Genomic DNA, 13,456 nt, shown 5'->3' with positions numbered 1-13,456 from the left:
AGTCACGGTATGGGCGCGACACCGAGGGTTGCGATCCCGTTACCAGTCATGAAAAAAAGACAAAAAGAAAAAAAAATATATATATATATATTGGAAAATTTTTTGGAGATTTGCAACAATTTGAAAAAACTCACAAACAGCATAGCCTAGAAATATTGAAAAAATTAAGAAAACGTATGTCATGAATGCATAAAATATATGTGGATGCTAATCTATTTTATCATTTACTACCATAAAATATACACATCTATTATGAAAAGTTAAAATTTATCAAAATTTATGCACACAAACAGACCATACATACATGCTATTCACAGTCAAAAGAAATGTACACAAACATATTCTTTTCTCTAGCTTACTTTATTGTAAAAGTACAGTATGTAATACATATAACATACAAAATAAGTGTTAATCAATTATTTATGTTATTGGTGAGGCTCCCTTCCAGTCAACAGTAGGCTTTTAGTAGTTAAGCTTTTGGGGAGTCAAATGTTATACATAAATTTTTGACTGCACAGGGGGTTGGCGCCCCTAACCCCTGCGTTATTCAAGGGTCCCTTGTATTAGTTAAAATATCGAATATCCAAGAAAAAAATTGTGAGGTATGCAAAGAAGTAGGGGAAAAAAGCAGGCAACGGTAACTGCCAGTGAGAGTGACCAGATAGCAGATTTAACAAAGACATTGATACCCATTATAAATATGTTCAAAGAACTGAAGAAAACCATGCGTAAAGACAGTGTGTCATCAAATAGAGAGTATCAGTAAATAGATAGCAATTATAAAAAAGAACCAAATAGAAGTTCTGGAGTTGAAAAGTACAATAACTGATGTTAAAAATTCATTAAAGGGGCTCAACAGTAGATTTGAACTGGCAGAAGAAATGATCAATGAACACGAAGATTGATTGATAGAGATTATATAGTCTAAAGGACAGAGAGAAAATAAGACTAAGAAAAATGAAATGTGAGAGGCTCAGAGAAATGTGAGACACCCCTAAGCATATCAACATGCGTGTAATGAGAATATGAGGAGGAGAGTAAAAAGGAGCCGAAAAACATTTGAAGAAATAATGGATGAAAACTTTCAAATTTATTGAAAAGCATTAGTCTACCCATTCAAGAAACTCAATAAACTCCAAGTAGGATAAATCCAAAGAGATCCATACACAGAAACAAAATAAAAATGCTGAAGCCAAAGACAAGGAGAAAATTTTGAAAGCAGCAAGAGAAAAATGACTCATCACAACGTGTAATGAGAATATGAGGAGGAGAGTAAAAAGGAGCTGAAAAACATTTGAAGAAATAATGGATGAAAACTTTCAAATTTATTGAAAAGCATTAGTCTACCCATTCAAGAAACTCAATAAACTCCAAGTAGGATAAATCCAAAGAGATCCATACACAGAAACAAAATAAAAATGCTGAAGCCAAAGACAAGGAGAAAATTTTGAAAGCAGCAAGAGAAAAATGACTCATCACAGGTAAGGAAACCTCTATAAGATTAACAGTGGACTTCTCACAAGGGAGAAGTGAATGTGTCTCACTTCAGACACAATGGAGAACACATCACAACTGGAAGGCAGTGGGATGATATATTCAAAGTAGTGAAAGAGAAAAACTGCCAACCAAAAATCTTATATCCCGTGAAACTACCTTCCACGAATGACAAAAGCTGAGAGAAGTTACTGCTAGCAGGCAAGACCTGCACTACAATAAATACCAAAATAAGTTTTTCAGGCTAAAAGCAAATAAGCCCAGGACATTCAAATTCATATGAAAAACAAAGAGCACTAGAAAAGGTAATTATGTAATTAGAATAGACAGTATAAATGCATATTCTTTTTCTCTCAACTGATTTTAAAACAATTCTAAAAAGTAATATGTATATAATTGTATTGTTAGGCCTGTCTATAGAAATATATTTGACCGTAATATCACAAAGGAGATGGATGGGATCTAAATTGTATGGGAATGAGGAAATGATACCAGATGGTAACTTAGGTCCACAGGCGCAAATGAGGAAAACCAGAAATAGTAAATAAGATAAACATTACAAACTATAATTATATACTTGCTCTCTTTTCTCAACTTCTTTAACAGATATAACATTATATAAAGTTATAATTTTAACAATGTGGTGTTGGATTTGTAACACTCATAGATATAATACGTATAGCAATAATAGCACAAAAGGGGAGAAGAAGAATTGCACTATATAAGAGTAAAGCTTCTGTATCTCACTGGAATTAATATAAATCCGAAGTAGATTCTGGAAAGGTACATATGTTAAGCCGTAGAGCAGCCATTAAGAAAATAACTCAACCCTTTAAATATGTACAGTTTATTGTATACTAATTATTTTTAGTAAACAAACAAAACCTCCACTGAATGGTTTTCTGATACTAAGAAAATTTTTTAAATAGTAGGAAAAAAAGAAAGTAGCTCCAAAAAAGTGTGAAAAATACCATTAAAGGAATAAAAATGTTTCACTATAGAAAATATTGACTTAATACAAAAGAAAGCAGTAAAGGAGGATTAGATGAACAAAGAAGGCATTAGACATTCAGACAACTAAAAGTAAAATGGCAGACATAAATCCAACTATATCAATAATAACATTAAATGTGAGTGGATTAAACAAAAGCAGAGATTTTTCAGACTGGACAAAAAAATAAAGATCCAACTGTGTGCTCTCTTCATGAGACAGACTTTAGAGTCAAGGGTGCAGTGAGGCTGAAAGTTAAAGGTGGAAGAGACTACAGATGGTTCCCGAGGGGCCCTTGAAATGGGACTTGTCCTATGCCTAGTTTAGTAGAGTGAATGCAGGCCACCCATCACCAGACATTCACAGAACTTGAGTCAGAGAGATTATGGATCATGACTTCTGATTATTTATGATCCCCAGATGTAGTTACTGCTAGCAGGCAAGACCTGCATTACAATAAATACCAAAATAAGTTTTTCAGGCTAAAAGCAAATAAGCCCAGGAAATTCAAATTCATATGAAAAACAAAGAGCACTAGAAAAGGTAATTATGTAATTAGAATAGACAGTATAAATGCATATTCTTTTTCTCTCAACTGATTTTAAAACAATTCTAAAAAGTAATATGTATATAATTGTATTGTTAGGCCTGTCTATAGAAATATATTTGACCGTAATATCACAAAGGAGATGGATGGGATCTAAATTGTATGGGAATGAGGAAATGATACCAGATGGTAACTTAGGTCCACAGGCGCAAATGAGGAAAACCAGAAATAGTAAATAAGATAAACATTACAAACTATAATTATATACTTGCTCTCTTTTCTCAACTTCTTTAACAGATATAACATTATATAAAGTTATAATTTTAACAATGTGGTGTTGGATTTGTAACACTCATAGATATAATACGTATAGCAATAATAGCACAAAAGGGGAGAAGAAGAATTGCACTATATAAGAGTAAAGCTTCTGTATCTCACTGGAATTAATATAAATCCGAAGTAGATTCTGGAAAGGTACATATGTTAAGCCGTAGAGCAGCCATTAAGAAAATAACTCAACCCTTTAAATATGTACAGTTTATTGTATACTAATTATTTTTAGTAAACAAACAAAACCTCCACTGAATGGTTTTCTGATACTAAGAAAATTTTTTAAATAGTAGGAAAAAAAGAAAGTAGCTCCAAAAAAGTGTGAAAAATACCATTAAAGGAATCAAAATGTTTCACTATAGAAAATATTGACTTAATACAAAAGAAAGCAGTAAAGGAGGATTAGATGAACAAAAAAGGCATTAGACATTCAGACAACTAAAAGTAAAATGGCAGACATAAATCCAACTATATCAATCAAAATGTTTCACTATAGAAAATATTGACTTAATACAAAAGAAAGCAGTAAAGGAGGATTAGATGAACAAAGAAGGCATTAGACATTCAGACAACTAAAAGTAAAATGGCAGACATAAATCCAACTATATCAATAATAACATTAAATGTGAGTGGATTAAACAAAAGCAGAGATTTTTCAGACTGGACAAAAAGATAAAGATCCAACTGTGTGCTCTCTTCATGAGACAGACTTTAGAGTCAAGGGTGCAGTGAGGCTGAAAGTTAAAGGTGGAAGAGACTACAGATGGTTCCCGAGGGGTCCTTGAAATGGGACTTGTCCTATGCCTAGTTTAGTAGAGTGAATGCAGGCCACCCATCACCAGACATTCACAGAACTTGAGTCAGAGAGATTATGGATCATGACTTCTGATTATTTATGATCCCCAGATGTCAAGAGCATTTTAGTAAAGTTATCCATGGCTACAATTTTAAGGAGATCCAAGTCTGACCTAGAGACTTGGGGCCTAAAGAAAGAGTCAGAAGATCTATTCTTTCACTTAGGCAAAGCATCATGCACTCCAAAGCATATCCCAGTGACCAATGCTAGGCCCTGTACTTGTCAGAAAAGGCCCAGCCTGGCAGATGAAGAGAAGATAGGGGGAGAAGCATTGACTACATCCTTCTTCCCTCAGTTCTGATTCTGGAGTCACAGGGAGTAGAGGTGGGAGACCAATATGGCTAGTGGATTTGGGAGTATGAAAATGAGTAACTTTCATTCCCAGCTCTTTTCATTTTTATTAAAGATTTCATTCATACCTGTGAAAAGCTCTGCCATGAAGGAGACTGTGGACCATGCTCTCGCACATCAGTTATTTCCTGCAGATGCTCTTTCAGAACAAAGGTAAATCCTAAACAATGCTAGAGTTGTTGCCATCAGTGTCTTTTAAAATGGTGATTATGGGAGGGGAGGAATCAAAATAACTTAGTTTTATTCCCATCATACTATGATTGAATTCAGCCAGTATATAGTGACACCTGCTGTGGGCTAGTTGTAGGATTGAGGGGAGGCACAGATTGCGGCACTCAAGGATCAGAGGTCAGTAGTGGGGATAAGGCAAGTTTACAGATAGCTGTATCATATACAAGTGTGATAATTCTAGATGCCTGAAAAGATGAACAATAGCACTTTTGCAAGAAGTTAGCCAACTAAGAAGTTAGAGGGAACACAGTTCACAAGACCGTACTCACTTCTGACACCTACTGCAAGAGTTTAGACAGCTGCTAAATTAGAACAGTCTACATGATCACCCACTTCTGATAACCAACTGCAAGTTCAGTGGTCCCCAAGACCACCCTCAAGACTTGATAATTTGGTAGAAGGACTCACCAAACTCACTGACAGCTGTTGTACTCATGGTTACAGTTTTTTACAAGGAAAGGAAACATTAAAATCAGCCCAGAGAAGAAATATGTAGGGCAGAGTCCAAGAAAGTACCAAGTGTGGAGCTTTATTGTGTGACTGCATCAATGTGTGACAGTGTGCACAGAGTACTGCCAACTAGGGAAGCTCACCCAAGCCTGGGTGTTCAGAGTTTTTACTGGGGCTCTATCATGTAGGCATGGTTTACTGCCCATGTGACTGATCTCAGTCTCCAGTCTCTCCAAAGGTTTATTAATACTGCCAGACCCAAAGACTATCCAGTGTGGCCAGCCTGCTCTTAAAATCATATTATCAGACTACCATGACCCAAGACTCCAGGCAAACAATGACACTCCCATCAGGCATGGCATTCCACTAGGCTTAGATATTACCTCTCAGAAGTCAAATACAAAGGCCAGACTTCTCTTTGGGTAAGGTTAAATCTTTACTGTACAACTGTTTTATCAGTTTTCACTTTCTGCCCTGGGTAGTTTTGATTAGACTTTGTGTTATAAAAGAGGCATCTTACCATTTTGAAGTTATGCTGTAGTGCTCATTCTTATGTCTGTAACCTGGAGAGGCAGGAAACCTTCCTATGGAAGTCTTTGAGTGATCCAGCTTGTGGAACACCCTGTGTGTTGAACTGTCCTGCTTTTTGACCTACATCTGGTCATTTCAGTGCATATGAGCACCTGTCCCAGCAGAACACAGGGCAGGATGGAGACAGAATTCTAAATAGTTATTTTTATTTGTTAAATACAGCCCAAGGTCTGGGCAACAACTGATTTGTAAATGATTCTGAGGTTATAGTTCATAAATTGGAAGCTAGCTTAATATAGATAAGCTTCAGAGGAAAAGAAAAAAATGTAAAAGGAGCACAGTTTACATGTGGCAAAAGTTGTATAACAGGGTGTGGAGTTTTTTTCCTGAAAGAAATCGCAGTATACATTAGGTAGTGGAGGTATTTCAGATGTCTAGTACAGAACCAGTTTTTACTTCATAAATACCAGATTAAAGACTATGAGATAGTGTGATTTAGTAATCATAAGTTTAGTAATGCCTAGAACTCTCTTCATGACCAGGAATTACAGGCATGGTTGGGATGTGTAAGCTAGAAATGGCTGCTGTCACTTTGCTTTTTTCTCAGCGCAGCAATCCCCTTCTCTATCTCTTTGCTTTCTTGCTTCTCATTCACTCTTTGTCCTCACTCTCTCTAATAGTGGACCCCATGGCAGTGAGTGTATTCTTGAAAAGCTATGTGTAAACTGAAGTTTTGCAAATAAAAGTCTTTTCTATAATTGTTGGAGGAGCTCACTAACAATATGAATTCCGTTAAACCCTTTTCACAAAGTGAAAAATCTCCTCAAAAAGCTGATAATTATTACCTCATTGTTTAACTAGATTTTTCATGGATATGGATTTTTTAATGAAATGTTTTTGTAATGGAATGGGCTTTTCCACAGAAGTGTTTTTTCTAGATAAATAAAACATTTCTTAAAGCTTCAAAGGTTGCTTTCGTTTTATCACTTTGGTGGGAGTCTTTGAAAAGTGTATGCTATATCTTACTATCTCTTAGTAAAGAATGCTGTACTTAAGTTTTCATTGGTAATTCATGTGGAGGGATTAATGAGAGTTCTACCTTTTCCCACATTCATAGATACCACTCCAGCATATAAGTTTTTCTGTTCAATCCAGTGTGCTTTGATGGGAGTATTTACTCGAGGAGTTTCATGAGTCACTTTTGCTTTGTATCTATAGAGAGCATATGGGAAACTTTTTCATATCATCAATCTCAGCCGATTAATTTTATCTAAAATGTATATTTTCTAGCCAAGAACCTTCAGTTTCTTAGACATCTTCACATCTGTTGTCAACTCTAGTAGCTGCTTCCCCACCCCCCAACTCCCTGCCCATGGTCATTTTTACTAAGAAGGAATGTTTTTTATCATTTTGCTAGCTTCTGATTATGTGGCAACCTGAAAATGACATCAAAGCCAAATTTGGATGTAGATGCTGGGCAGCCATTCGGGCTCATTCTACCCTGCATGACTGACTCGCTCCCCACACACCAGCTAAACCACACTTTATTCAGGATCATGCCTCAGCAGAATTATATGCAATAGACGTTTGGGGACATTCACACATAATTGAAACCACAGTAATGAAACTTTAAAGGCCAAAGATTGGCAGTATTCCACTTTGCTACAGTTCAGCAGTGTTGTCAGGGGTGCCCTTGAATGTATAGAGCTGTTGGCCGCTGCATTAAATGGCCTCAGATTATTACCTATTTTCAATTTTTACATCTGCTTTTTATGGCTTTTTCTGTCTGCACCCTTGTCAAGCAATTACTTCTCTTTGCTTTGCATGCCTTTAGCAGCCCCTCTTTCCATTCGGATTTTATAATTCCTAATCTGCTCTGAGTTTGGAGACCAGACCACAAAGATTGTTAGAACTGCATTTGATGAAAAGTCAGTAAGCCTGGGATCACGTTGTTGTAAGTGTGTTAATATAGGGACTGGACTAGCTCCAGACAAGTGAAGTTGGTGAATAAGTGACTGTCAGAGAAATACAGGGTATTTGGGATATACGTGTTACATTTAGCACTGTACTATAGTTGTGTTGTTTCAGTTATTCCTGAAGTTGTTACTGTTTCTTTTCCTTTTTCTGTAGGAGCTTCCTTGTACCAGTCTCAAAAGTGAAGGTATGACTGGGAAGGGTAATGAGGGAATTTTCTGAGGTGGAAGTAATGTTCTATCTCTTGATAGGGGGTTGGGCTATGTATTTGTCAGTATTCAGTGAAGGTACACTTAAGATTTGTGCATTTCGGGGCCGGCCTGTGGCTCACTCGGGAGAGTGTGGTGCTGATAACACCAAGGCCACGGGTTCGGATCCCATAGGGGGATGGCCGGTTCGCTCACTGGGTGAGCGTGGTGCTGAAAACACCAAGTCAAGGGTTAAGATCCCCTTACCGGTCATCTTTTAAAAAAAAAAAAAAAAAAAAAAAAGATTTGTGCATTTCATTGTATAAGTTTTACTTCAAAAGAAAAGAGTCATAAATTGAATTCTAATTAATAAAATACTGAAAAATTTAAGTTAAGTGTACTCATGCCTAGAGTTTGTTTTGAAATGCAATTTAAAAAAATAAATTGATGAATGGATAGAAGAATGGATAAATATGTGAAAAAAATTATGTTAATAATAGAATATAGGTAGAGTGTATATAGGTGTTCACTGTAAAATTGCTTCAACTTTTTTATATGTTTGAAATTTTCATAATAAAATGTTGGGGGAACATGGAGGGAAGGAAAATAATACCCTAAGGAAGTAAACTTTATGTACTGACTCTGATGCTTGATCCTCCTAAGGCTTGATAGGACTGCTGGATACCTAGAGCAGGGTTTCAGCTAGCAGCCTTCTTATTTGTTTCTTCCGTAGTCCTTAATCCTGATTTCATACTCTTGGTTCTGTCCCTGTTTGATAGCCGTCACATAGTCTTGCTTAAGTCACCTTAAAACATTTTTGGAAAAGTGATGGGAGATAAGTACATGCAAAATAAAAGCTCTTATTTTAGTCAAGAAGAGAGCTCAAGTACTTTGAAAACAAATCTCAAATATTACTTTACCCATTTCAGCATCTAGTCCAATTTTTCTTTAGGTAAAATCTACATAACATAGAATTAACCATTTTAAAGTATACAATTCACTGGCATTCAGTATATTCACAATGTTGTGCAACTATTACCTCTATCTAGTTCCAAAACCTTTTCCACTCCCTGAAAGGAAACCCTGTATTTTTTTTATTTTTAAAAACTGCCTTTATTACAAATTTAAAAATCTGGAGAAGCTCCTATTTCCCCGCCCAAAGAGTTCATAAACACGTACAGCAGAGCTAATTCATTTTTAAAAGACATTATTAAAAAGGCAAAAGATAGCATTCATACACATTAGTCCAACTTCTAAGAGGTAGTGCAATCCTCAGGTAGTCAGAGTACCAAGGTTATTAAGCTTACCTTAACCACCAGAGTTGATAGCTCAATTTCTTCACTGAAGACCAAGGTATAAAAATGTTATAATCCAACAGAGTTATTATAATCCAAGGGACGAACTACTCTGTTCCCAAATGACACTTCTTGATGGGGCCCCAAATTTGGTTTGCATTTCTCTAATGACTGATGTTGTTGAACATTTTTTAATGTACTTTCTGACTGTTTGTATATCTTCTTTGGAAATGGGTCTCTTCAGGTCCTTTGCCTAGGGTTTGCATTTCTCTAATGACTGATGTTGTTGAACATTTTTTCATGTACTTTCTGACTGTTTGTATATCTTCTTTGGAAATGGGTCTCTTCAGGTCCTTTGCCTATTTTTTAATTGGATTGTTTCTTTTTGTTGTTGAGTTGAAAGAGCTCATTATATATTTTGGATCCTAGACCCGTATGAAATACATGACTTGCAAATATTTTCTCCTGTTATGTGAGTCGTCTTTTCACTTTCTTGATGGTTTCCTTTGATGTACAAAAGCTTTTGATGAAGTCCAACTTATACATTTTTTTCTTTTGTAGCTTGTGCCTTTGGTGTCCTAGCCACTTCTGAAAGTATATCTGTAGGAAGGGTTCCTTAAAATGGAATTACTACTTAAATTTTTGATACATACACATGTACTCTTAAAGTTTATATGCCCATCTCTTGGGTCCACCTTTTTCTTCACACCTTCACCCATACCATATACTTGTATTACCTGGTCTTACTGTTTTCTATTTTTTGACAATTTGACAGGAGAAAAATTATATCTTATTTTAGTATGCATTTTCACCATCACTAATTTATTTACATTAGTAATTTGTATTTCTTTAGTCGGTATTCACTCAAATATTTGTTGAATGAATGTTCATATCCTTTGCCTGTTTTTTTTTTTTTTGATTGGCCACAGCAGATGCTACATTTATTTGTGACAAGAGGTGCAACAAGAAACGATTGTGTGGACGACATAAATGTAATGAGATATGCTGTGTGGTAAGTAGACTTATCATTGGGCACAATCAGATTCCAGTCATCCAGCACCTGGGCTTCTGGAAGCCTCAGCCATCTGGAATGCAGCCTGGATTTAGAAATCATTGGGAGGGTCCCCTAAGCAGCAATCAGAGGTCTCTTATAGTCCCAGCTCCTGCTCAGCAGAGAGATGGACTGGGCATTTTTAGGCCTCAGGCCCCAGAGTCCAAAACCAATAGATGAGTACACAGTCCTTTCTCTGCAGGGGATTGTGTGTTGTTCCAACACAAACTGGCCTGGACTTAGCAACTCAGGCTTTAGGTGTCATGTATTCCTTGGATCAGATTAGTAGGCAAAATGAATATGCATTATTTATTTATTTATTTATTTTTTAAAAGATGACCAGTAAGATCCCTTTGACTTGGTGTTGTCAGCACCCCGCTCTCCCAAGTGAGCCACGGGCCGGCCCAGTATGGCATTTTTTAAAGGAGCAAGTTTCATTTATTTGAAATATTCACTTCTGTGGGACTAATTAAAGGAGGTACTACCTGGCTATTGGTACTGTGTTATCTTGTCATATATACATATGCATATATGTGTATGTACATGTATGTATATAAAATACATAATTGTTATTTAAAAGTTTATATAGTGACAAGGTGAAGAGTGATGAAATTGTGCTGTATTCCAAGACTTACAAACCAGTGTTTCAAGGCCTAAACTGTTACTCTTATTATTGAAAATTTCAAACACACACAAAAGCAGAAACTAGTATTGTGAGTCCTTTATACACAACAGCTAGCTTCAGTAGTGATCAACTCATGACTAATCTGTACTCCCCCTTCCATGGTTATTTTGAAGCTATTCCCAGGCTTCATGTTATCCGTAAATGAATCTTGTTGTTTATGGAAATCATAAAACGGAGACCATTCTGTGAACAAATATTGATCTGTCTTTCCAGGATAAGGAGCACAAGTGTCCTTTGATTTGTGGGAGGAAACTCCGTTGTGGTCTTCATAGGTGTGAAGAACCTTGTCATCGTGGGAACTGTCAGACTTGCTGGCAAGCCAGTGAGTGTCTTCACTGTATACTTTATTATAAGAGTTTTCTAGAAATTCAGGCATAATGTATTTTGAGAAATCGATTTGCTTAGATTGTTGTGGATTATTGAACTAAGGCTTAGTATTTCAGATATGTTGAGACTTTTTAAAAAATTTTATTCCTACTGTTGTATTGTAGTCCCTGAATGTTTGGAACTTGGGATGTGAGCGATGATCCTGAAATGGGGCTTGGTTCACTGATGGATTCCTCCTCTGCTGCCTGCCTCATATATTATTGACCTAGGTTCTGTTCTCAGCAATCTTCTTTCTCTGTATTATTAGCAGCAGTTTGCAAGCTTTTTGTTCTAAGGACTTATCTACATTCTTAAAAATTATTGAGGACTCCAAGGAGCTCTTTTTATGTGAATTATATCTATCTATATCTACCATATTAGAAATTCAAACTGAGAAATTTAAAAAATAATTTATTAGTTCATTTTAAGATAATAGTAATATATCCGTTTCATGTTAACATAAATAACATTTTTTTTAAAAAAAATAAAGCTAGTGGTAATGGTTATGCAACATTGTAAATGTAATTAGTATTATTGACTTGTATATTTAAAATGGCAACATGGAAAATTTTATGCTACATATGTTACCACAATAAAAAAATTTTTTTTGAAAGGTCAAAAAAAATAATAAAGCTGTATTTTCTTATAAATAGTAAGAATAATATATGCCTAGTTTTATAGAAGATAGCTGGATTCTCATGTCTGCTGCTGCATTCAATCTGTTGCCATATTATCAAGGCATATGAGAAAAATCTAGACTCATGCAGATAATGAGTTGGAAAAGGGAAAAGTGCTTTAAAACCTTTTTGAAATAATTGTAGATATTCTTCTTTAATATTACACCAAAAATCAGTCACTTCAGAAAGGAGTTGAATGTTTTTGTTCTCTGTCACATTAAAATTCATTGGTCTCTCTTATACTTTGAATAGAGTTTCTACCCATGCATCGTTTTATAACAGCATGCATTGGTCATTTGGAAAATAGTTGTTCATTGGGTTATATAGACCTTTGACATGTTGACAAATTTTGTATTACAGTATTAAAAACTCACAGTCATTAATATAACCTCCAATCTAGTCAGAAATATGTTGGGAAAAGTATTGGGAAGTTGTCAGGCTCATAGTGGTGAATGGAACAGTTTATATCTGTCCGTGCCTTTTTCACCAGCTCAACTTTAATAAAAGTGTAATGAAATAAAAAACTTTTTTTAAAGTAGCATTCTAAAAACTTCTCTAAAAATAAAAGCAAAAAAATAATGTGTTTATGTATACATATGTGTGTGCACATCCCAAACTCATGGTGTTTCACTTGCTGTTCACCAGGTTTTGATGAATTAACCTGCCACTGTGGCGCATCGGTGATCTACCCTCCAGTTCCCTGTGGTACTAGGCCCCCTGAGTGTACCCAGACCTGTGCTAGAGTTCATGAATGTGACCATCCAGGTAAGTCCCATCTTGCCTCCACACGTCAAGAGTCTGGTCACAGTGTGTCATTTAGGATGTAGCTGTGTGACTCTCTTCCCTGCTCTGAGGTCATGCTTTTTTGGCTTCCCCTTGCTCCCTGTGCTCAGGGGCTGCTTCTGTGAAGGTGGCTCAGATCTTGGCCACATTGGGAATCACAGTGCCCTCCACTACTTTACTCTGTGGATGTCACATACACCCAAAAGGTTGGAAGAAGCCCCAGCTGGTCATGTCTTTTAGGGACTTTTCTTCTTTCTTTGTGGCCTCCACTTTTGTGGTGCATATTTCAAAGTTGAGGATCTTTACAAAATGAAAAGTAATTTGATTTTGTTGTTTTAGAAGCAATGTATGTTTACTACATAAAAAGAAAGAAAGAAATTTCTGTTTTCTTCAACCTTTTTTTGTATATAAAATCCACTTCCCTTGCTTGGCTCACTGGAACGATTATTCTATTTTATGGAATAATGTGTTGCCCAATTCTAGAATTGCAGTAAAACCAATTGAGATCTTTAACTGAAAAAAAAGAAAGAAAATAGGGGTCGGCCCGGTGGCGCACTGCTACAGTGCGCCGCTTGGGAGCATGGCTGCGCTCCCGCCGAGGGTTTGGATCCCACATACAGACTGGCCGCTCACTGGCTGAGCGAGGTGTGGGCGCA

General features: G+C 36.2%; 1 protein-coding gene across 1 annotated transcript in view; it reads left to right on the top strand.

Annotated features, from left to right (window-relative positions):
• NFX1 (nuclear transcription factor, X-box binding 1) overlaps positions 1-13,456 on the top strand; it is an 86,662-nt gene that overhangs the window by 54,156 nt on the left and 19,050 nt on the right. The window contains exon 14 of the mRNA XM_008590985.1: positions 12,663-12,782. Coding sequence (XP_008589207.1) covers positions 12,663-12,782 — 120 coding nt within the window. The remainder of the gene's footprint in view (positions 1-12,662; positions 12,783-13,456) is intronic.

Source organism: Galeopterus variegatus, unplaced genomic scaffold (assembly GCF_000696425.1).
Source record: "Galeopterus variegatus unplaced genomic scaffold, G_variegatus-3.0.2 Scaffold143, whole genome shotgun sequence".
Classification (NCBI taxonomy): domain Eukaryota; kingdom Metazoa; phylum Chordata; class Mammalia; order Dermoptera; family Cynocephalidae; genus Galeopterus; species Galeopterus variegatus.
The sequence above is the reverse complement of the archived record's forward strand: the minus strand, read 5'-3'. Positions and strand labels throughout refer to the sequence as shown.